The sequence below is a fragment of the Dreissena polymorpha genome, chromosome 13, assembly GCF_020536995.1.
Source record: "Dreissena polymorpha isolate Duluth1 chromosome 13, UMN_Dpol_1.0, whole genome shotgun sequence".
Taxonomy (NCBI): domain Eukaryota; kingdom Metazoa; phylum Mollusca; class Bivalvia; order Myida; family Dreissenidae; genus Dreissena; species Dreissena polymorpha.
Genome location: NC_068367.1, coordinates 3,879,768 through 3,903,952, shown reverse-complemented (window position 1 = coordinate 3,903,952; position 24,185 = coordinate 3,879,768). Strand labels below are relative to the sequence as shown.

Genomic DNA, 24,185 nt, shown 5'->3' with positions numbered 1-24,185 from the left:
ACTTATCACAACACTTTCCGACTGGACTGGGTTATCGCGGACAAGATAATTCCTTTATATAAATAAAAATCCATATAAGTGAAAAATGTCGTCCTTGATTAGCGTATGGCTGCACAGACAAATCTGCGACTATACTATACGAATATGCATTAAGCCCGGTTTGCACGCATCGCGGCTCGAATATAGTATCTCTTGCTACACACAATAGACAACACAATTGCAATTAGTCAATTACTCAATTTGTTTTTGAAATGTCTAAAGATGGATTTTGTGTAAATTATTAACCATTATCTAAGTTTATGGTAATATCAGTATTTTACATACGTTTGATTCTGTCATTGTGTAACTATATGTAACGTTTAAAATGAATTTGCAAATGTTTATCATAACACATGTTAAATGCCCGACAATAATAACAATTCACATCTGTTGTTTAATTTTAAGTACAACTTTCAGTATAATAAGCGTTGTAACAACCTTTTTTGCAATAAATCCATTTTGCAATAAATTTATTGCAAAACGGGTTCGAGTGTCTCATTGCAATTTGATTTTTTACAACAACCCGTTTTGCAATAAACCCGTTTTGCAATAAATTTATTGCAAAACGGGTTGGAGTGTCTTATTAATTCAAATGGATTGGAAGATTTAAAAGGGAGTTTAAAGTGTTGTATTTAAATAAAATTGTTATACAAATAGACAAAACTGTGAGTTAAGACTTAAAATGCATGGAAGATGATGCATTTCGAGATTTAATACTAATTGTTTCATATTGATTTGAAACGGTATAACGGAAGTTTTAAAGTCGTCTCTAACGTAAATATGATAAAACAAGGCTGAATGTTTATATAACGTGATGTTCATAAATTTGGGAATTAGGTGAAGAATACCCAGAAGTGCATAATTTTATTGCAAAACGGGTTTAATGCAAAACGGGTTGTTGTACAAATATAAAATTGCAAAAAGACACACCAACTCGTTTTGCAATAAATTTATTGCAAAACGGGTTTATTGCAAAACGGGTTGTTATGAAAATTTCAAATTGCAATAAGACACTCTTACCCGTGTTGCAATTAAATTATTGCATTTCTCGGTTTTCTTCGATTAAGTATTGTATTGGTTGAAATCACTTTCTACACCAATTCGGTGTTGTTGTATCACATTTACTCATGAAATTGATCACCGTAACTGCCTTTTATTTGTTGGTCGAATCTTACACCTCTGTCTTATTTTGAAAAAAAAAATCCTTATAAGCAACATTGAGACTTTCTTAGAAAAGTGTCCAATCAACTGTTATCAATTAGTACATGTGTGATGTACTAGTGCAAAAAGTTTATTGTGAAACGGGCTTTTAGTTCATTTTTACATTTCAATAAGACAGTTCAACACGTTTTTCCACAAATTATTGCATTTTGCGTTATCTTATCTTTAGTTATAAATTGTTTGAAATCACTTTCGATACACATTTTTGTTTTATCGTATTAATCTCGAAATGCATCACTTTCCATGCATTTTAAATCTACGCTCACATTTTTGTCTTTTTTGTATAACAATTTTATTTTAAAACAACATTTGAAACTCCCTGTTAACTCTTCCAATCCATTTGAATTAATTTATACAAGAGTGATAACTTTATTGCAAAACGGGTTTATTGCAAAACGTGTTGTTTAAAACAAAAAAAATGCAATAAGACACTCCAATCCGTTTTGAAAGAATTTATTGCAAAACGGGTTTATTGCAAAACGGGTTGCTATAAAAATGTCAAATTGCAATAAGACACTCTAACCCGTTTTGCAATAAAATGATTGCATTTCTCGGTTTTCTTCAATTAAGTATTGCATTGGTTGAAATCACTTTCTACAACAATTCGGTGTTGTTGTATCACATTTACTCATGAAATTTATCACTTTAACCGCCATTTATTTGTTGGTCGAATCTTACACCTCTGTCTTGTTTTGGAAAAAAATCCTTATAAACAACATTGGGACTTTCTTCGAAAAGTGTCCGATCAATTGGAATCAATTAGTACATGTGTAACGTATAATTGCAAAATGAGTTTATTGTGAACCGGGCTTTTATTTCTTCATTTACATCGAAATACGAAACTGCAACCCGTATTGCAATAACACTATTGAATTTCTGGGTTAAATTCGCTTAAGCATGAAAGTGTTATGATCACTGTTTATATACATTCTGTGTTTGTTTATCACATTTACTCATGGAAATGGTCACTTTCAATGTCTATTAATTTTAGGTCGAATCTGACACCTCTGTCTTATTATATGTATACAAACTCCATATATACGACATTTGAATCTTTCTTTTCAGCGTTTCAATTCAATTTGAATCAATAAGTTCATGTGTTATGATTTTATTGCAAAAATAGTTTAGTGCAAAACGGATTGTTATAAAAAAATGCGAATTGCAATAAAACACTGCAACCCGTTTTGCAATAAAATTATGCACTTTTGGGTATTCTTCACTTAATTCCCAAATTGGTGAACATCACTTTATATAAACATTCAGCCTTGTTTTATCATATTTACGTTCGAGACGACTTTAAAACTTCCGTTCGTTTCATATCAATATGAAACCATTAGTATTAAATCTCAAAATGCATCACCTTCCATGCATTTTAAGTCTAAACTCACAGTTTTGTCTTTTTTTATAACAATTTTATTTAATAACAACACTTGAAACTCCCTTTTAAATCTTCCAATCCATTTGAAATAATAAGACACCCCAACCCGTTTTGCAATAAATTTATTGCAAAACGGGTTTATTGCAAAACGGGTTGTTACAAAGCGTGTTACGTTTCGAGATCCGCTACTTAAAAACTTTATACTGAAGTAAATACAGACAATTGGTTTAGTATTTGCTTTGAACTAAAAAAATAAGTTACTTTCGATTACAAACAACATGAAACATAGCATTAACTTTGGATTACAAATAACATGAAACAAAGTATTAACTTTCGATACAAATAACATGAAACATAGTATTTACTTTCGATTACAAATCACATGAAACATTCTATTTACTTTCGATTACAAATGACATAAAAACATATTATTTAATTTCGATTACAAAAAACATGAAACATAGTATTTACTTTCGATTACAAATAACATGAAACATAGTGTTTACTTTCGATTACAAATAACATGAAACATAGTATTTACTTTCGATTACAAATAACATGAAACATAGTATTTACTTTCGTTTGCAAATAACATGAAACATAGTATGTATAATATGTTTGACCTGTTTTAACGGGGAGGCGGATTTATATACGTTCACACATATTTGTACGTGTCCAGCCAGTGTTGTGATTACACAATTTTACAATCAAATAGCAATTATTATACTTTCTTTGCAAAGTTGTCGAAATGTAACAAAAGTATGGGAGCAAATGACATTGAACCTAAATTGACTTGGCCGATTGTTTTGTGTTAATCGGTTTACTACTTTAAAAATTCGTGGATGTCGGATGTAGGTCCTGCATTAGTCTTATATTGTTATTAAGACTATTTATATATTACAAGAAAATACTTTAATTGACGTTTCTAATGCTAATATGACTGCTTATTTGATTATATCATCAGCCGTGCATTTTGCAAATAAACTCCAATAGCATTATAACCGCGTTGCCGGGATACAGCTATCCCACGTTTAACATTGGGAATTATTCAGTATGACCACGGTATGCTCTGTCATTTTGTTGTGTCTGTCTTCAAACTGAATACCATACGTTTTGATAAAATAAAGTGATAAATAAAACATCAGGAACGTTTCCCATAAATCTGCTTATTTTCTCGGTTCAGGTTGTCTAAGCCTCGCTAAGTAAACGTGTCTGTATTGAATACTCAAATACTCGTCCCTTTGTACAAATGTATCCAGAACGAACTTTCACTTGCACCATCAGATGAGAAAAGACGTAACTCTAACGCTGACAGCCTCTAAAGACTAAGATCAGAACTATAACAACATTTATTTTATGCACAGATATACAAAACGTTAAAGTGAATGTTTTATCTTACGTGTATTCCAGGTGTCCTGATTCCGTTAACTGTCGCATGGTGCGTTACACCGGCACTTACAAACAAAAATAAGTAAGTCATTTTACAAATATAGCAATTTATCAAAGTAAATGTGTTAAAACTTTCGTTTTCGATGCTATCATTTTAGTAAATATCGCTTTACTAAAAAATAATGTTAACGGCATTCCTTGTAAATAAAAACTATTTCATGCTTAACTGTACTTGTAGAAACATTCATGACAAGCTATAAAAAATGCATTATTTGTTTAAATATTAAATCGCAAAAGCCGTTGATACACCCATGTAAATAGCAAATAATTGCAAACTTGCTTTTTCTAAGCGATTAAGATACGGATGTTATGTGCGAGCGCCTTCATATATGCAACCATAATCATTAACTTGGGTTAACCTATGCAATGCAATCTTTCTACAGTTTTAGTTTTCTAATGGAGATGATCACTTTATGTTTGTAAAGGAAGCGTTTTAATTAACTAATTAAGATTACTAATGAAAATTCAAAGCAACTTTTATCAGATGATACCCACTTTTAATATTAATTTAAAACGGCTTTTAAATACATAAACGTGTACGTGATTAGTATACTTCCTAGCAAATTCGTTTTATTACTGTGTATGATCGTCAATAGAAATTGGTCTCTTGTATCCCCCCAATTGCATTTTTGCTTTTTATTCAGATGCTGGTACGCCTATTATTACCGTCCTACGATCTGGATAATTGAAGTGCCAAGAATATTAATAATAGTGGTGAGTGTAATGTTCTATTGTTCTTAATGTTAATTATGTATTTGTTGCCTGGACCCGTAAAGGGATAAGTTTATACAAGACCCAAAAGGGATAGATTTTTAACACGTTTATTCGCTATGACTATCTAAAAAGAACTACTTAGGATACAAGCATATGAAATACAGCAAGCAATCTTATTGGCCGAGTCTGGCTGTAGGCGGGGCTTACCAGTAGGCGTTGCCAGACCGCTGATCATTACAGTGAGTGCGCGTATACGCTTCGGTGAAAAGGCGTACTACAGGTCGTGAGAAAGCGTGTTACTAGTACTAAGTATTTATAAGCAATGTTTTGAATGCGAATAACACGGAGTGAGCATTTGTATCAAAGGTACTGGGTACGCGTATTGCCGCGTCTGAGTGTTTGAATAAGCGGCGGGGGGGGGGGGGGTGAATATGCGTATTACAGATCGTGAGTATGCGTATGCCTGTTTGTGAGAAAGTGTTCTAGGTGTGGTTAGTTTGCGTATAGCCAGCGGTGAGTATGCGATTTGCCGGTGTGTAGTATGGCAGGCATTTCCCCAGACTGTTGAAGCACAGCGGGCCCGCGGTGCCTGGACTTCAAAATCCATTACGCCGCGGCGCTTGATTTTCAGATAATGACGTCGCGATGCTTGAAAAGTTTACAAGCCATTTCAAGCTCTGATCCGAATGTTGTCTTCATTCTGGCATCGACCAATTCTTATAAGTTTTATGTTCATACTAATAGATTTGATAAGACGCGAGCACGATTTATGGGTTGTTTATAGGGATCAATTATGGTGTGTATCTCCTAATAATGGTCTATAATGATCGATTATTACTGGTACACGTGCCGTTAGAGCAATTAAAGGTTTGCTCGATTTTGTTGCTGTTCCATTTGAATTGCACACGACTATTCACAATATAAACAGTCAACGTTGTTTGTTGCCGTAGTGCGTACTTGAATAACAGAACATAACATGTGTTTTATTATTACTTGCAGTATAACAAAACAAAGCGTGATTAAGAAGATTCATGTCACGTTAATCATATTATTTTAGTAAAACATGGTATACGCTTCAGCGTTATTTAAGTTATATTTACAATTAATTGAAGTCAAACGTCTCACTTGATTTCTCCTGCAAACTTACAATGTTCACACTATTTTCTTAAACGCGACTTAATTAACAGCACCAACATAACACGCATTCACATCAAATAGCTTATTCAATATTTTCGGTAAACGCTAAATATCTGCAACAAAGTTTTCTTAAGTTTTGATGCACGAAATAATGATACGATCGAATATACGACCAGTCCCTGTGTCTGGGAAATCTGGAATTGCACATTTCTTTGTCAGTACTATACCCATAATGGGTATAGCCAGCGTTGAGTATGCGTTTTACCGGTGTTGAGTATGCGTTTTACCGGTGTTGAGTATACGTATAGCCAGCGGTATGCGTTTTACCGGTGTTATGTATGGGTATAACCAGCGGTGAGTATGCGTTTTACCGGTGTTGAGTATGGGTATAACGCGTAGTGGTGAGCGTGCGTATTTCCGGTAATGCACGTTTTTGCGTATCAAAATGTGAAGAAACAATCGAGCGAAATGGTACCCTGCTCGGAACATACATGCCGATATGTTATTTACTTTTTTAGATTGTAGCTAATATTGATTATTGTGATGGAAAACTAATGAGCTCATTATAAATACCATAAATACATATGACATAAATAAATGAATTATATTCGTCAAACCCAGGCTGTCATGCGAACTTATAATAAGGACATCTACATTAAGATTGGATTATTTTTAAATTATATTTTCATTACACTATCTACACACAAAACAAAAATCTCTTTCACGACGGCTACATTACATTTGTATGTGAGAGCAAGGAACGACAACTCTGCGTGGAGATTGACAAAACAATAATAAGACTATAAAAAGGCACTGCTGGGCCCGATGTATATAATCTGCCCGCTGTGGATATAACCGCTATGGCCGATTGTACGCGTCCGGCACATCTCTGTCTGAGGTTTTCGTTCATGACACATATTATCCTTTGTTGTCTTTAACTAAAATTGACTACCAAATTACCCCTCCGTAAAAGTTTGTTTTCCATTCAACTGTGTATGCAAATTATCATGTCTGTTTATCACGGGTGCCTGAGACAATGCTACTTTAAACGGTGTGTGTTTTGTATCAACATATTTCGCTTTATTTTAAAAAGGACAATTTAGTGCTATTCAGCGAAAAAATGTTCATCCACAAATGCACAGACAAATACAATCAAAACCCTTGGAAACACGAAGACCTTTTTAAGTTGTGTCATATTGTCTAATTAGATTTATAAACAAAAACACTTCTAAAAGCTACTCATCCTGTAATCCAGCAAATTATAAAACATCCGGTCCTTACAGCCACCTCGAAAGTAGCATTTGCTAATGTATTAATGCATCTCAAAAGAGAGGTGGCGCCCTTGATTAACAGTCGTGGTATGCCGTATCTCAAATGATGTTGTGTTTTTGTACGATACAAATCAATGTATATGTACTCTCTTGATTTTGCAGCAGCGATACCGAAGAGAATATTTAGACAATACCATTTTGGGAAACAAACCAAAAATAGTTTAATTGATAAGCTTAGACGAATTAAACACATTTTTCGGATCTTTCGGATACAGTTTTTGCATAATTGGAAACGTTAAGGAGAATAAAATAAGTCGTTACTGTCATTCGATTCCGTTAAACGTGCTTTGGATAAGAATGGTTATCATGCGATATAATTGGCATATATCCGTGCAACGATTTAAAGAAAAGATACACATTCGGTTCATATTATTATGCATCAAATATAAATTCATATTAACAATATGTACAAGATAAGTATTGATGCAAAGCATCAAAGGGCGTCGGGAATTTCAGTACAAAAGGCACTCAATTAAGTTACATGGAACGATTTTTTTCTACTGTAAATATTAATATATTGGCCAATTATTTTAAACAAAATAGAAAAAGATACTGGTAAAACCATTATCTATGATTGTGTGTTATAACTCCCAAATAACGATTATCTATGATGTTGTGTTATAACTCTCAAATAAGCATTATCTATGATTTTGTGTTGTAACCCCCAAATATTTCATAGTTCATTTTATTTAAATTGGTTTCCTTATTTTTCACTTGAATCCGTGTGCAGTTTTTTATTTATAGAACAGAACTGTGTAGGTTTAAAAAAATCTGCTTCATCTTGTAAGCGTAATTTCATATTTTTCTCAACTTCAAGGGGAGATGATTCTGAACTTATTCTTACGTTGCTCATTTACGATAGAGGTCGAGTACTCATTGATATGAAAACACTGTAAAAGTTTAAATGTGTTTACGATACCCCCACCCACCCTCCCACAATATATTTCATGGTCATAATAAAAACAAAAAATGGTTACAATATCACAGCATTATTATTTAAACTAAAATGTCTACATCAAAACAAACAGTTAACATAGAACACAAATAAAATAATTTGATTCTACTGGGGCTCGAACCTTGGGCCTCTCACATGTGAAGCGAGCGTGTAACCACTACACTACGGAACCGCTTGAACAATCACCATCTAACTAAGATAATAATAAGCTATTAATAGACGGGTTAAATGTAAACCCGGAAGTTAAATCACTGGATAGTTAGCGGGGTTAAAGGTCCTTACCAAAGGGTCCATACCACTGGCAAGATACGGGTCAGGACTGCGGCCTTCTAAATGTGGTTCTTAAAAGAATCCTGTAGGAGGACATGATAGTAATGAGACTGGGGTGCTGTGATGGTGCTCCTAATTGATAAGCGGCTGCTTCCTTTATCAAGACTGATTATTACAATTAATAATACGTGTCGCGCTTCGCGCTCTATAGCGCCTTTATAAGTAACTAGGTGGTTGCTATGATAGTGGACCAAAGAAGATTTTTTTTATACAAAAACAAAAAGTTTCACTGGTTCGCGTATTTGCCCAGTCCCTGTGATCTTTTATTATTGCCCAGTCCATGTGATCAATTATTAATTTAAAGAATTAGCTTTGCATTATTGGCAATAAATGTTGTAGTTAATGTAATAGGCACAAATGCAGTACTTATTTACACTAATTTACAAAAAAAATCACCACTTTGCATGATATTCTTACAACAAAAATATATAAATTGACCCGTAAAATAACTTCTCCTCTCATAAGCGAAAAAAACGTATTACACTAGTCGACGCACATCAGTGCGACGCCAATAATTACGAGAAATACTTTGGAATAAATACAAAGCCAGACAAACGGATGTAAGAAGAGTATTTGTTGGTATTACAATAGTTTTTTTTAACATCGTTAAAAGCATAACAAACTCTTAATTGTTTACCAATAACGATTAATGTTTATCAACGAAATGAAACGTTTAATTTTTGTTAGTAAGGAATGCTATTTTGCTTATTTGCAGAAAGATGTTTTGCCTTATGGTAAAACGTTCCTTTAAATCCAGAGCCGTCCATACTGCGCCTTTATCGTTCAGGTAAACCTCGGGTTCTTGCTAAACATCATCCGCGTTCTTGTCTTGAAACTTCAAGACAGCCATACAAACGAAGCTCAATTTATCAAAGTCAGGTAAGATTGCATTTGGGTAGTACGTTATGACAAATGAGCTCAGTACCAGAACGCACGGCAAAGACATTTGGAACATAAATAATTCAGACTCATTCAAACGACAAATTCACATTGTGTCGTTATAACACTTATGTTTTTGGACAATAAGGATTTAGTTCTAGTACAAACAAATGCAGCATTGTTAAATTAAAGCCGATTACATCATATGAGCACGGCAATCTCAGTCTTCCCAAGAGCTTTATTATTCCAATTCATAACTTGTAAACGTGGTCTACTATCCTTCATATAGCGTTTCACCTGAATGTTCCCTGTTGAGAGTTGTATTTAATAATGACACGATAATACGTTAATGATTATGTATTCTTCATCCTTTCATTATTTACGAATACGTTCAAAACAAATCGTATACAACCTTTCATAACCCGTTAACTAATGATACGACCAACAGTAACTAGTATGCGTTGGACAAGAATACACTAAGTAGCTTTTACCTGACCGCAGTATCCGAATACAAGAAATCAGCACCTATTTACAGGACAACCGTCTATGTATAACCAGGAACCTGCTTTTTTTTAAGGAAAACTATTAACGCTTTGTTCCTGCTACACCTCCTGGGTATAACCAATTTTCTGGTGATGATCCCACCCGCGCAAGACCCCGTGAAGTTCGCCATCTGGGCGTACACGTCATATTTTCTCGTCTCCTCCCAGGGATTCATTATCTCACTTCTCTATTGCTTTCTAAACGGCGAGGTACGTACCATGTATGTTGTCAGATTTGAGTTTGATTCACTTGTTTTTCATTGATTACACCTGCTATCAGAAAACAATGCAGTGAATTTCATCATAATATGTGTGTTTTATTTTACAACTGGTATGATGTTAAGGTTAATTAATCATGTATAGATTGTATTAATTACAATCTTTTAGTAAACCAACATTCTAATTAGCACCCAAAACATGGAGGAGTGTTAAAATTGAAAAAGTTATCATTGGAAATATATGAATCAACTCTGTCATGAGCTCTAAATAATTTTTTATTTAATACTGGTAAAATCTTTGCAGACAATATATGTTTACACTTGAAAAATACATTTTGGCTCAACATCTTGAACAACTATATATTGTACATTAAAATGCTTCAAATAATAAATTGTGGTGATATCCTGGATATGCCTCTATTTTAATATATTAAAAATTAAAAATAGCTGTATTTAGATAAAAAGTATAAGACTACATGAATGGGTTAAAGTAATATCATAATTAGAAAGAAATTGTTATATTTCGAAAGAATCTTTGGATACATATGATGGAATAAGTTAAATTTCCAATTGTACTAATTAAGGATTACTATAATAATAAAAACATGTATTGAACCTTTGAAAACATGCCCAATTTTGACGAAACCTTAACTGAAAGATCTATTTTACCAATTTAAATTAAGTGGCTGCTTGATTTCCGGATGATAACTCAAGAACATTTAGGGATCATGAAAGTTCATAGGTACATTGATCATGCCTTGAAAATGACTGTCACTATGTCAAAGGTCAAGGTCGCCGTGGTGTAATGGATATGGTGTCCGCCTAGCGACCGGGAGGTCACGAGTTCGATCCCCGCTGTGGGAGCGTTCTTTCGATCTCCCATATAGACACCAAGTACTGGTTCTAGGCCCAGGAAACGGACTCGAGAGCATTTCAAATAAGTAGGAATTACTTTCTATGCAATCGAGCTAAAATAAATAGGTTTAAACTAAACTAAGGTCACAGTGACTCGAGCAGTAAAAAAGTTTATAGATGATAACTCAAGCACGCTTAAGCCTTGAATCAGTAAAGTTCATATGGACATTAGCCATGACCGGCAGAAGACACCTTTTGACTTTCAGGTCACTAGTTCAAAGTTTGAGGTCACAGTGACTCAAAACAGTAAAATGGTTTCTGGATGATAACTCAAGAACGTATTCACACAATGGCTGCCACTACAACTGACTGCCCATTTTTGAGGCATGCGTGTTTTACAAACAGCCCTTGTTTCAGCCTTAGGTTATACAGACAAATGTAGTCATCAGTAGTTGTTTTATTGTCTGTATGTAATATTAACAATATATTGCATCATTTATATCATTTTTAATGAATAATATTTGGTTTTCCAAAGAATTTTGCTCATTCAAGCATTCAATTTTTATAGCTTATGAGTAAACAAGTGGTAAAACACTGTCGTCCGGAAAATTAAAAAAATCTAATATTTCAAAGGGCAATAACTCTGTTATAACTCATGATATCAAGATGAAAAAAGCATTCATCTTCTTTTCAAAAGACCTTTCCAATGATGTATTACAGTTAAAACTTTATTGTAAATTTAAAAATAGTCTGTCCTCACTATTATTTATATCAATTCAGACTGTTATGTTCGCAATTATTGTAATATTAATGACACTAGTTTACATAAAGAATACTAGGTTAGCGTTGAATACATAGACGTTTATATTGCGAGGCTTAGAACGCTGGGAGCGCGAGCCTTGGCGAGCGCTTTCGGTGTTCGAGCCGAGCAACATAAACTACTCTGTATTCAACGCTAATCCTAGTATTCTATTTATCCCATTTGATTTTTTTTCAACGTGACATTTAACATAACTAGATCTAATAACCTTAGCCTAAAAATTATTTTAATTCATTCTTAAAAATCGCTTAAAATCTAACGAATGTAACCATGCGTAGTGATATAAATGAATTTGTTCTGGTACGCAAAATAGTCTTTAAAAAATTCACACACACACTGTAAAACTAGTTAAAATATCACCATATGCCTCCATTCAACTTTACGCAGCATGCGAATTGTAACACATTACGACCGCGAAAAGAAGATTTTACTTTACAATAATTCATGTTATTTTCGAAAGAAAATGATCAAAATCCAATATGGCGGCGATTGCTCCTGACAAAATGATGTCGATGTCAACATAGATTCTACATGTACACTATCGACGAGTAAACAGACAATTGCATCGACTGACACTTTATTTGACTTAATATGCTGGGCAATACGTTTTTCGACTTCGGACGACGAATTTAAGGACGCGCAGAACGTGTTTTTTATATAATGTTTTGGGTATGCCGTGTGTGATCCAATGCATAAATGGCCCCCATGTTAAAATAATTTCCCCGAGAACAGGGAACGACAAAAGTACAAACAAAAACCAAAACACGTTCGTACTAGTATCTTACCTATTATTATCCTTGAAAATCCATCTAATAATCCATTTAACTCAATAATTGGCGATTTGCATCTAGGGTCTTTAGTAATTATTTTAGAATAGTTAAATAAAGACCCTTATGCCATCCTATCACTATTTTCAAATGAATTTATGAACTCGATAGACTTTCTTCTTCGTCACACGCTACGTCATGTACTCTATGTACATTACTGCTGTTAAAATGAACCGGAGCAGTTTATCAAATAATAGCCGTTGGTAAACTCGGATGCATTTGCAGATTTCTGCATACAAACATAATTATGTTTAAACTTGCACAATGTTATTTTTCTATGATAAATGCCCTTATTGTGTTCAAGAAAATAATGTAATATATAAATACACAAAGAATGGAAAGATTCCATTACACAACAGATAAATCAAAGGATAATACCCTTGTACAAAATGGGACGTTACAAATTCCAGTGTGGTGCTATTTTTACTTATTCTTATACTTTACACAGCTCTATGCTTAACGTGAATTAAATTGGATAGCAAATATTGCAGATTATTTATTAATTGTGCGATATTTGTATGGCTTGTTGTACATTTTTTAATGTCAAAAGTATATTCATGGATTATAAACAATGCACATTACACGAAATAAGGAAAATGTGATTAATTGACAATTCAAATACCGTATGTCGATATACAGTACACGTACATGTGAAATAAGTCGCGTTTATAATAAATCGTCATTTTTTGGGGGGAAAATGACGCAATAAGTGTCATTTAATGACGCCATCAATCAGCTGATTCATTATACGGATGGCGAAAAGTTATGTCATATGACTAGATATAAAGGTTGAAGGTCGTATAATTTTGAAGCTAAAGTTTTCTCGAGTTTATTAATTATGAAAAATCATTCAGTGGTAAAATAAAAAGTAGTCCGTGCACGTGACAGGTATATCCCATAAGGTTGAATACAGGCTGGTATATCCCATAAGGTGTTATACCGTCAATGTCGCGTTGACAATGGGATAAAATTTAATAGTGCCAGATAATATGGTTAGGATATTCGCTATATCAGTCGGTTTATTGGTAGAATCATTTATTTTGTTTGTTTTTTCAACATGGACAAAACGCATTTTTAGACCTCCTTGTACCTGCTGTGATATTTAACGACATTTGCAACTTACTGAATGTGTTTTACTCCTAATGTCCGGATATGGGTTTATATAAAATAGCTGATGAGGCAAATACTACAGGTTGTATATACACTATGTGTATACACCCAAGTTAATAAATTATGCATAATTTGATGTTCGGTGTAATACAACTTAGCTTAAAACGTACTGTAATAACTAGCACTGTGGACAATTATAACTCAAAGTTTTACATTGTATAGGTCCAAGAAACGTTGCGAAGGCATTTTTGCATGGCAACAATGCCGAGTAATATAGCCAATTCCCAAACCTCCGTATATATATCCACCACCGAGACTTAGTACAGGATTGTTAACCCAGATTGTAAGACAACATAATTATAGTTGTGTCAGTGTTTCAAGGGTTGTGAATTGATTTATTTCGTTCAGCAAACTATTGCAAGAGCAAACATGTTACTTCAAATAGAGCGCTGTTTTGGCGCACCATTTCTCAAGCTGTTACCTATGATTGATTCAAGCATTATAAAACATTCGTCAAAGCTATGAACGACATACATGCATTCACAAATAACATGTGGATTGGTGTAGCCAAATATATATCGAACACGGGTTTGATTCGATATATACACAGAATCAATGCGTAAAAGTTTTGTGGTCGAACTAATAACGAATGCATTATGTTTTTATTCGTTCAAAATTATTCTTATTTGAAAAAAGCATGAACATGGCCTTTGACTACATTATTCCAGTGTATCATTTTCTTTAATGTGTGTGTTGCCGTGCATGGTGTTTTTTTTATCGATAACTGTATTTTTTTCCATATGTCAAATAGGTTCAAAATACACTGAAAAAGCGTTGGGACCGCTTTCGTCAACGCCGCATGGTGCATAACTCTAGCTTTAGACGTCTCAGCCGATCATTTTCTGTATTCACTTCCATTACTGAGGTACCTCACTCCACGAACCAGGTATATGTTTGTTGCTTTCAATGTCTTATGTTTCTTTCGTGTCTCACATTGTATGTGCCTCTGTTTTGTGCATGCCTATATATTACAGGTAATTTATATGCGCATGTTTTGGCATAACACCTTTGTTAAAGCGCAACTAATAGATTTACTGTGCATTCGCGTGTGCTGGAAATCTATTGTTATTTTAGCCATATTAATAATTAAATATTAAAACTTTTTAAAGTCATGTGTGACAACTGAAGATCCAAATTGTAAAAAGGTTTCGTATTTTATTGACACTTTGTTAACTTTAGTTTACTTATTAAGGATCGTCCCGTGAAAAGTGTTGTGGCGTTGCGGTTCGCTTGTAGCTGGATGACCTTTTTGTGTGAGGTACCTCGGAGTGTAGCAACGCTTTATATCCATAGTAACAAAGACGCTTGTCATGTTCTAGCGCATTAAATTCTCGACTATCAATTTCATATATGTATATTGTGCCATAACGATGTATGGTATCAATGCTATTTATTATTAAAAATCATTCAAATAATGAGCCTTTTATTCAATTGATATTCCAATTAGATACCTGGTAGATACGACTTAAACAAGTATCAAGTATTTTATATATAAAAACAAAGGAATCTACAAAAACGCTAACATTTAATGGTTTCTATCGTAACATTGCTATCTTATATAATTGTCAGGTTTTTGTCTTTTTTCCCACTTTTTCTGTTTCTATTAAATTAAGGAATTCAAATTTAAATTGAACACGTGACTGGTTGTTGAATGGCGAAGGTATTTAGGTAGGGTAATACTTATAATCATTATAAAATGAACACGATTAAGAAAATATAATAAAAGGCATGGCGTATTACGAAACTTTAATACATCAAAAATATATTATACACCACTCTTATTGATTACAGAATAACCGCGGGCCTCAGATAGCCAGTTTCAATGGGGTCAACGGAAACGCCGTTCCGCTCTTGGTGTCTTAAATATCACAAGCAAATCACGGCTGAGATGTTATTACGACCTCTGACTTTCACACAGAATCGCTCGTCTGTAGTTATAGCGCCACCAATAGGATGCTCTACTCAATATGAAAACGGTCTAACAAGTCAAACCGATGTGCAGTGTACAGGAATTTGCGGACGCCGCAATGGACTATGTAATAAGTGTAGAAATCCAAGCATAATATGCGACCCGAGCAATTGAATCGCCGTTGTACATAAAATATATACGTTGGGTTCGTGGCAGTGACGTCCCCAATGCGTTGGGGTGCCGCAGAACAGTTCATCGCAACAAATTCGTGGACCAAGTATTAATGGCATTTTGAACACATGAAAGATGCTCAGAACATACGAGTGAAAACTGTAGTTTAGTCTACAAACTGTGAGTGACAGTTAGTTGTTATGATATTATTTGAAGGGAAAACAAAATGTGACTATATATATAATAACTTGTTTTCATATAAAAAATGAAAACATATTTTTTCAAGTTCGATTTAATGTGATTGTTCCGTCTGTACAAATTTTCTTTTATTGAAGCAAGATTTATACCGTTAAAATAATAAGTATGAACTAGACGATAATATTCACAGGCAGTGTATATCTTTGTATTGTCCGAAAAAAACACTCAAAATAGCCTAAAGTTCCAATTGACTTAAGCTCAACACAAAAAGATTATTTCTGAAAATAGTTTCTGAAACTTTTGAACAGGTGCAAGATACTAAAGACATGACAGAAAACCTGAATTAAAGTAATAATTATTTTAAATATAATTACGCTTCCTAAACAGTTACAACAGTTTAATACACACAGTGTGAATTCAACGTTAAACTGTAAGTGTAAATTAAGTGTCTATGGTTTGTTTTTTGCCCCAACTTGAACATTTGCCATAACTTTTTCAAGATAGCAACTTCATTTTTGGCATGTATGTGCATCTCAAAATGCTGCACATTTTGAGTGATGAAAAGTCAAGGTCAAGGTCATCCTTCAAGGTCAAAGGTCAAATATATGGGCCAAAACGCTCAATTAGTGAACACTTTTTCAATATTAAAGATAGCAACTTCATATTTGGCATGCATGTGTATCTCATGGAGCTGCCCATTTAAAGTGGTAAAAGGTCATGGTCAAGATCAACCTTCAATGTCAACGGTCATAGATATAGGGACAAAGTGTATCACAAACACATCGCTTGTTTCTCCTTTGAATATGTGGTATCAATCAGCTTAATTTTCATAAATTGTTAAAGTTATGTGGAAGCAAAACCAAGAAAAAGCACATGAAAACCGAGCCAGTATAACTTGATTTGTTATCAAATGGTACAAAACACGTTGGTCTTGAATACATAATGAACATAATTATATAAGCTAAATAACATTATTTTGCTAGTGAAAACACTTAGTTCGACCCCTTGAAACTGATTGTTTTATATGTGTGTACATATGAGACAAATATAACTTTAATCAATAAAAAAGTGAAGGTTGGTGGACCGCCTTGAACTGTCAGTAGCTCAAGTCACGATACATGTAATGCGTTCTTCAAGTATCTGTATTATCATCATCATTGTATAATTAAATGTCAATATGTTATAACTGATCAGTTAAAGATCAGTTAATCAGCTTCACTATCTGATTTATCAGAGTCAACACTTTCTTTGTCTGACGTATACAGTTCATCATTTTCCTGCTGATTTGAACATGTTTTAGCTTACACATCAGTGTACATTTCAGTCTATATTTCAGACAGGGACATGTTTCCAATTTACATTCGCGACAGCAACTGCACATTAACATTTCCAAAACAGCATCTGGTGCAGTTGGAACATCATTCCATTCAACATCTAGGGATTTGTTACCCCGGTCATCAGAATCATTGTTGAGACACCAGCCGTTTCCTATGGGAGATGGTACATGAGGATCGGGCTCAAGACAACGCCTCCATATCGCACACTGGTAGTTTGCCCTCATGGAATGCATCTTAAGGGAAGCTGCACAGGGTGGTAACTGCCACGATTCAATTTCACCCTTTCTGGCACAGAAAAGGCGGTACCTTAGCTCATCAACATCAGTTGTGGGCGTTCTTGATGAATAGAGGATGCAGGTAAACTCCTCGAGTCTTTTGTATAATACATCAGACAGTTGCCAATCGGTACCAAGTTATTTAAAAGTATCTTGAAAACCATCCACTGCTTTCATATGTTTAAAGGCAGCTACTTTTCCACGACCTGCAAAAGCACTAACTGTATCACAGCCTGTGAAAGAATGTAAACCTGTCAAGGCTTCACACACATCATGGCCGACTGAACATACCAACTTCTTGATATCAATATACTGTGTTCGTGTCTGAGAGCTCTTTTTCTGATAGAGTTGACACTTAATAGCTGATGAATTTGCAAGACACAAAACTGTTACATCTGTATCTTCTGAGACAACTATCACGGAGCTAAATCCATTAAACGATGCATGCTTGGCATGTAGCAGTAATCTTGTATCAGCTTCTTCTTGAGACGACCGAAGCTCATCTATTTCTTCACATCCATATTTAATGATAGAAAAACACTTGTCTTCACATGTCACAAGTAACTGCTTAGTTGCGATTTTCTCCTGTTGTTTGGGTTGTTTCCATTCACTGACAAGAAACTTGATAAGGTTTCTCTTGTTCTCCGAACCCATCAGAAATGTTCTCCATTGCTTAACATTATAACCTGGCGCTATGTTCTTAAACTGAGTGCTGTCTTCTGATCCTCTCAAAACACGTTCAGCATCTTTGATCGAACCTTCTTTGTAAACATCAAATACCAAATCAACTCTATCACAACCTTTGCTCTCAGACAAGATCAATGACAGTATGTATTGTGACAGATCTGCGAATGTCATCTGATTTCCATTGACTTTGTGTAACAGTGCCATGGCATCTATGATACAAGCTATGTGATAACCAGCTCTTCTGCAGGTTTCACTATCTTTATTATTTCATTTATCAGTGTTGATTTTGATGTTTTTCTTACTTTCCCATCAGAAGCTGCAAGTGCCCAAGGTATAGGACCAAAAGGGTGTCGTAAGACTTATTTCATGTCTAGTTCTCTTGTGTGCGCAATTAATATCATCATATGGGCGAATAGGTTACGATCTGCTTTCAGAATTTCACTTTGATTTTTAGTTTTAACAACTCGTTTATTATTCATTGAGCTGAATGTTTTCAGCTTTTGAGTTTTGATAGGGTCATGAAATCTCTTCATATGCCCAGGCTCAAGTCTTTCAGTTCCGAATTCTTCATAGGCTCTTTTTCCAATATCCCTTGCCTTCATCAAGTCTGTTTGTCCATCTAATGTAGCGAAAGTTCCTGTAGATAAGCTTATTAGATCCTTATCCTCTGAATTGAATGGGTTTACCCAGTTATTGTCCAACATGTTTATCAGACTTTGGACATCTGTCTCATCTTTACTTATTCTTGATTCACTTAGGTCAGCATGACGACTATTAGGATCACATATGCTGGTACTTTCTTTCAATTGTCGCAAATATGAGCTTCGATATTCAGCAGTAAGGTAAAATCGACTCACTGCCCAGGTTTTAAACTGAAGCCTTTAGTCCCTCCTTGTGTCTGTGTATCCTTATTAACAGTTTCTTCCACTGTTTGGTCAACTGGAATCTTTTCAAATGGGTTTGTTGATCCTATTAGTACAGACAAGCCTCCTTGTTGCATATACTCATGAACATGAGGGTTTTCAACAGGCAAATGAGACATCTCTGCGTAGTAAGTTGACAAATAACGGGCGTAATTGATATTGTCATCTTCGAAGCACCATGTAATAAGGTCATGAATAGACTGTAAGTGTAACTTCCAGTTACCTTCTCTTGACGCTCTCAACAAATTCAACATCAGTTGTATCAGGTCGATATATGTCATCCAAAAAGCAGACAGGTCTCCCTTATTTCTCAGTTATTGAAGATATTGATGGAAATTTTTCTGATTTATCTAAAAACTCTTGTGCTCCCAGTAACTCTGCAAAGGTATCTCCGCATACAATGTCGCTCGTCTCATCGATTTTCAAATTCAGTTCATATACTTTCTGTTTCAAACTTTCCTCTTCTCTTAATCAACTAGCGCTTAAATCTTTCCATGCAAGGCGTAGGAGTGCTTCAAACAACAACTTGTGAAATCTTACAGCTCGATTATACATTCTCCCTTGCAACTTACCATTAACAGAACCTGCTACGACTCCCGACTCTATACATAGGTCCTTCAACCCAGCGTCTGCAAACCGCTTTCCAATGATACTGAGGAGATTACAAATAGTGTGAAATACACCCATTCTAGGTACAACATTTTTTAATAAATCGCTGTGTTTCCACAGTATGTCTGTAGCATTGGCATATAAAGCTTGGTCAAACACAACAACGATATTTGCCATATCTAGTAAATGCATAGTTTGAACTTACAATTTCAGTACTTCATGAACAGTTTTGAGCTGAGTTGCTGGGGAACTAATTGTTGGCATGTAACCAATGTTGTCAGGCTCTATTTGGACATTGTCCCTGGTAAAAACATTGAAACCTGTCCAGCTACTGATTGTTTGATTAGAAGAGCAATGAAGTCTACTTAGCATTCACAGAAGATCTTTTCTGAAGCAATGATCGATTACCTCAGTTTCATTCAAAGCAATGTACTTTCTACTCGGTGGACCAACTCGTTCTCTAGAGTATTCAGGAATAGTAGGCAATGTCGACGTGATTGATCTTTTCTTACTTTTCACCACAAGGGAACCTTGGCTCATTGGCAGGAACGGACCATAAGTCTTCTTCTGAACAGAACTTCCATTTACTCTATGGGATGTTTCTTTGCCACTCAATGTCTCTTCTAATCGGTCTATATTGTCCCAGGCTAATGTCGTTGGAACATTATGATAATTACATTCAGGTAAAGGAACGGTGTCTTGATATCTACTGAGTTTGTCTAAGCAAAGTGCTGTGTCAATTTCTTCGATTTGGTCATATGAAATTCCATGTCCAAGTCTGTTCAATATTTTGACTAGTTCTACATTTCCAGTCAATGTCTTGACAGCAAATCGAAGCAGAATATGTTTTGGGTGTTTTATTCTACAATGGGTAACATGATAATCTATGTCTTGCCCTATAGATAAAGCAACACGTGAGTTTTTTTCTGAATTATCTGCATTTCCTAGTTTTCCAGTCAAAAGTACTTTCAAGAAATTAAGTAATTCTTCGGGGATGTATTCATTTGCATTTGCTAAGTCTGACTGAAGTGGTGGCCATGACTCATTTTTATCTTGATCTTGAATACTCTGCCTCAGCTTAAGAGCTACGTTGATATATTCATCTTTTGTGTTTACGTCTCTTGCCAAGAGATAATCGATTTCAGATTCCAAATCTTGATTCTCTTTCACAAGTTTCTGTGTCGTCAGATTGTCTGGGTAGATCAACACATTATTTTGAGAATCTTTAGTATAATTTAGGCTATCATTGAACTCTGTTTTAATCTTTCTTAACATATGCGTTCTGGTTGATTCTTTCAGTTCAGAAACTCCACCGTTTCTCATATGTGTATTCATGCTTTCTCTTAACTCAGACAGTTTGACAACTTTTGGTACACAAAACCAATCTCTAATTTAATATAGATTTCTTCATAAGCAGTCTTTTCCGCATCTGTGTAAGACTGGTTACGCAAATCTTCTTCATTCAACTCATCCGATTCTATATCTATATTGTTTTGTTTCACCTGTCGAGTGTAACATCGGTTACATGAACGATGATAATGACCTTCAGCAGCAACCAATTTTCTTGAAAGCAACGCTATCATTCTGCTGTCATTATTTTCTATGGCTTTATATCTCAGTGTCTCGTCTGCTCTAAGATCATCACATTTTACCAGTACCTCTCTGGTATGACTACCCTTTTTATACTTGCTAGTTTTCTGACATATAAGGCATACAGAGCTATATACTCTAGATGAAGAAGTAGACTGTAACCCAGTTTGCTTTCTGGTTTGACGTTCAGAAGAAGCACTTGTGCCAGCTTGATCATCAGCTTGAAGCAATTATTCGCTTGATTTAATTACTTTAAGGTCCCGTTTCAAAGTAAACTTACTTCTGCAGTCTCTGTGATAATACACACGTTCTTGTGGAAACGAGTTTTCTGGAATAGCGTCTGCAATGTCAAGAATTGCTTTGTGCCCTCGAATTTTTGCAGCATTTAGAAAAGACTGCCATGATAGCATATCTTTGGGAGAAATAAGTTTATTGTTGGAGGGCTCTTGTACGCAATGTATGATACATTTAGATGGACACACTCCGGACGGCGGTATCGGTACTTCATTATCTGTGTCTGATTGTTCATCCATTATGAATGGTTTTACGTCTACCCTACAAAATGGAGAGAAAAAATGTAAGTGCAAGGCAAGGTATGGAGAAAGATAGGTATTAATAGGCAAAATCAACAGCTATATACTAGTATAAACTTCATATGTTATGTTTATGTTTATGTACACCAAATTAAAGAAATCGTGTCTCAAATCAAATAAAAAGGTTTCATCCGAAAATTTGACTATCCGAGTACTACTCCACTTTTTCTTTTCAACGAAAATGGAAGGGTTGATAATGAAAGATTTTCCAGTTTTATAACCATATTCAAGCCAAAAGCATTCAAAAAAGAACAATAATCTGTTCAAAGAAAGATAATACTCAACAAATACACCGATATTCTTCAGGAAAATAGTGTTCTGTGGAATCCTATTTGTTTACTTCTGAATATTTACATGCATATTTGCAAATGGCAGTATTTATTTAAGGGGACCTAACTGTTTGCATTTTAGTTGTAAGCATCATTTGCACTGATATGCATGATTCCATCTGTCTAGGAGAAAATGAAACGCAAATTTCATGTAGTGTGTTGGAGGTTAGCTATTTTTTGGAACTTTTATGGCTATCTCATAAATATTCATATTCATATGTATTACATTATAATATTCAAATGCATTGTACTAATTTGCATCTTAAACTCCAGATCATACTATGTTATAATCATAATCTTCCTTTTAACACCAAACTTTTTTTCTAGAACACATTTTGAAAAAATATTTGAGAATTATACTACCTGAACTAGCTATTAAGTCGAAGCCTGACGGTTGCCATGGAAACAGCTCAATAATTACTTATAGCTACCCAACTGAGCTTTTTATCACACATTATGTTTCTGTATATTGAGTATACAATCAAGTAAGGTAGGTGTTGTTTTGCCCACCCGAGTGGTACACCCCAACCCATCTGGCTGATACACTAATAATTGATATTTTAGAGCATCGGAAATGTTCAGTATTACTGTTTCCTCACAAATATCATAACTACAACGAAAATTTGCGAATCCGAAACATTTTTTTTTAATTTTGTCAATTTACCAAAACGTGAAAAGGACCCTTTATTATAATATTATCGGTATTTATGTATTTATTTATAATTGATCCACGTTTAAATGACCGCGTTCGTTAATGAATTTATAGCTATTGTTCATCTCTTTTTTATAAACACCGACAAAAATAACATTCCGGTTTTTTGTATGAATCAGTGAAATAACTCGATTGAAATAATGCTCCTGGTCATTTTTAATTGATTTGCAAGACACCCTTACACAGTGTAATACATTTTCCTAACTGCAAGCTGTTTCATTGAATTTAATATTGGAAACATTTGAGTCGCGTTTTGGGAAAACTGGGAATAATGCATGTGCATAAAGTGTCGTCCCAGATTAGCCTGTGCAGTCCGCACAGGCTAATGAGGGACGACACTTTCCGCCTAAATTGGGTTTTTGCTAAGAAGAGACTTCTTTTTAAATAAAAATGTCATTCAAGCCGAAGGTGTCGTCCCTGCATGTCCTGTGCGGACTGCACAGGCTAATCTGGGACGACACTTTACGTACATGCATTATGTCCAGTTTTCTCAGAACACGACTCATTTAGTGTAACGTTAATTTACTTGCATGAAGACACGTGTCCTACTATACAGCAACGGACTTATTCACAATAGCCATAGTGATAATTGTAATAATTTTGTCACAGGATATAGCACTTGTGGCGTATAGTCATAATGAACACACAGTTCCTTGAATCCAAAATTATCATTTCAAATTGACAAAGTCGTGAAGCGTTATAACGCGAAACGATGGAATAATTTTGAATGGAGGTGCATTTTCGACTTTGGTAAATTTGGCAACAACGTGAGATTCACTTACATTAAGTATAAAACACAATCCTACTTATAACAGTCCGCATGGGCGAGTATTTACGGCTATGGCATTTTCATCCGAAGGACACTAGGAGTTATTTCTTTTTTAAACTATATCATTGTTATTATGAAGGAGTTATTGAGTTTACATGTTTCCGTAAAAAAATGAGGCATTCAATGATCCAATCCAAACGATGTAAAAACCTGTAAAA

The 24,185-nt window shown here is 34.7% G+C and overlaps 1 protein-coding gene across 1 annotated transcript in view; it reads left to right on the top strand.

Moving 5' to 3' along the window:
- Positions 1-5,088, top strand: part of LOC127855887 (PDF receptor-like) — a 45,129-nt gene extending 40,041 nt beyond the window's left edge. The window contains exons 7-8 of the mRNA XM_052391780.1: positions 4,049-4,109; positions 4,998-5,088. Of these exons, the coding sequence (XP_052247740.1) occupies positions 4,049-4,109; positions 4,998-5,088 (152 nt within the window). The remainder of the gene's footprint in view (positions 1-4,048; positions 4,110-4,997) is intronic.
- Positions 5,089-24,185: the final 19,097 nt, after the last annotated feature.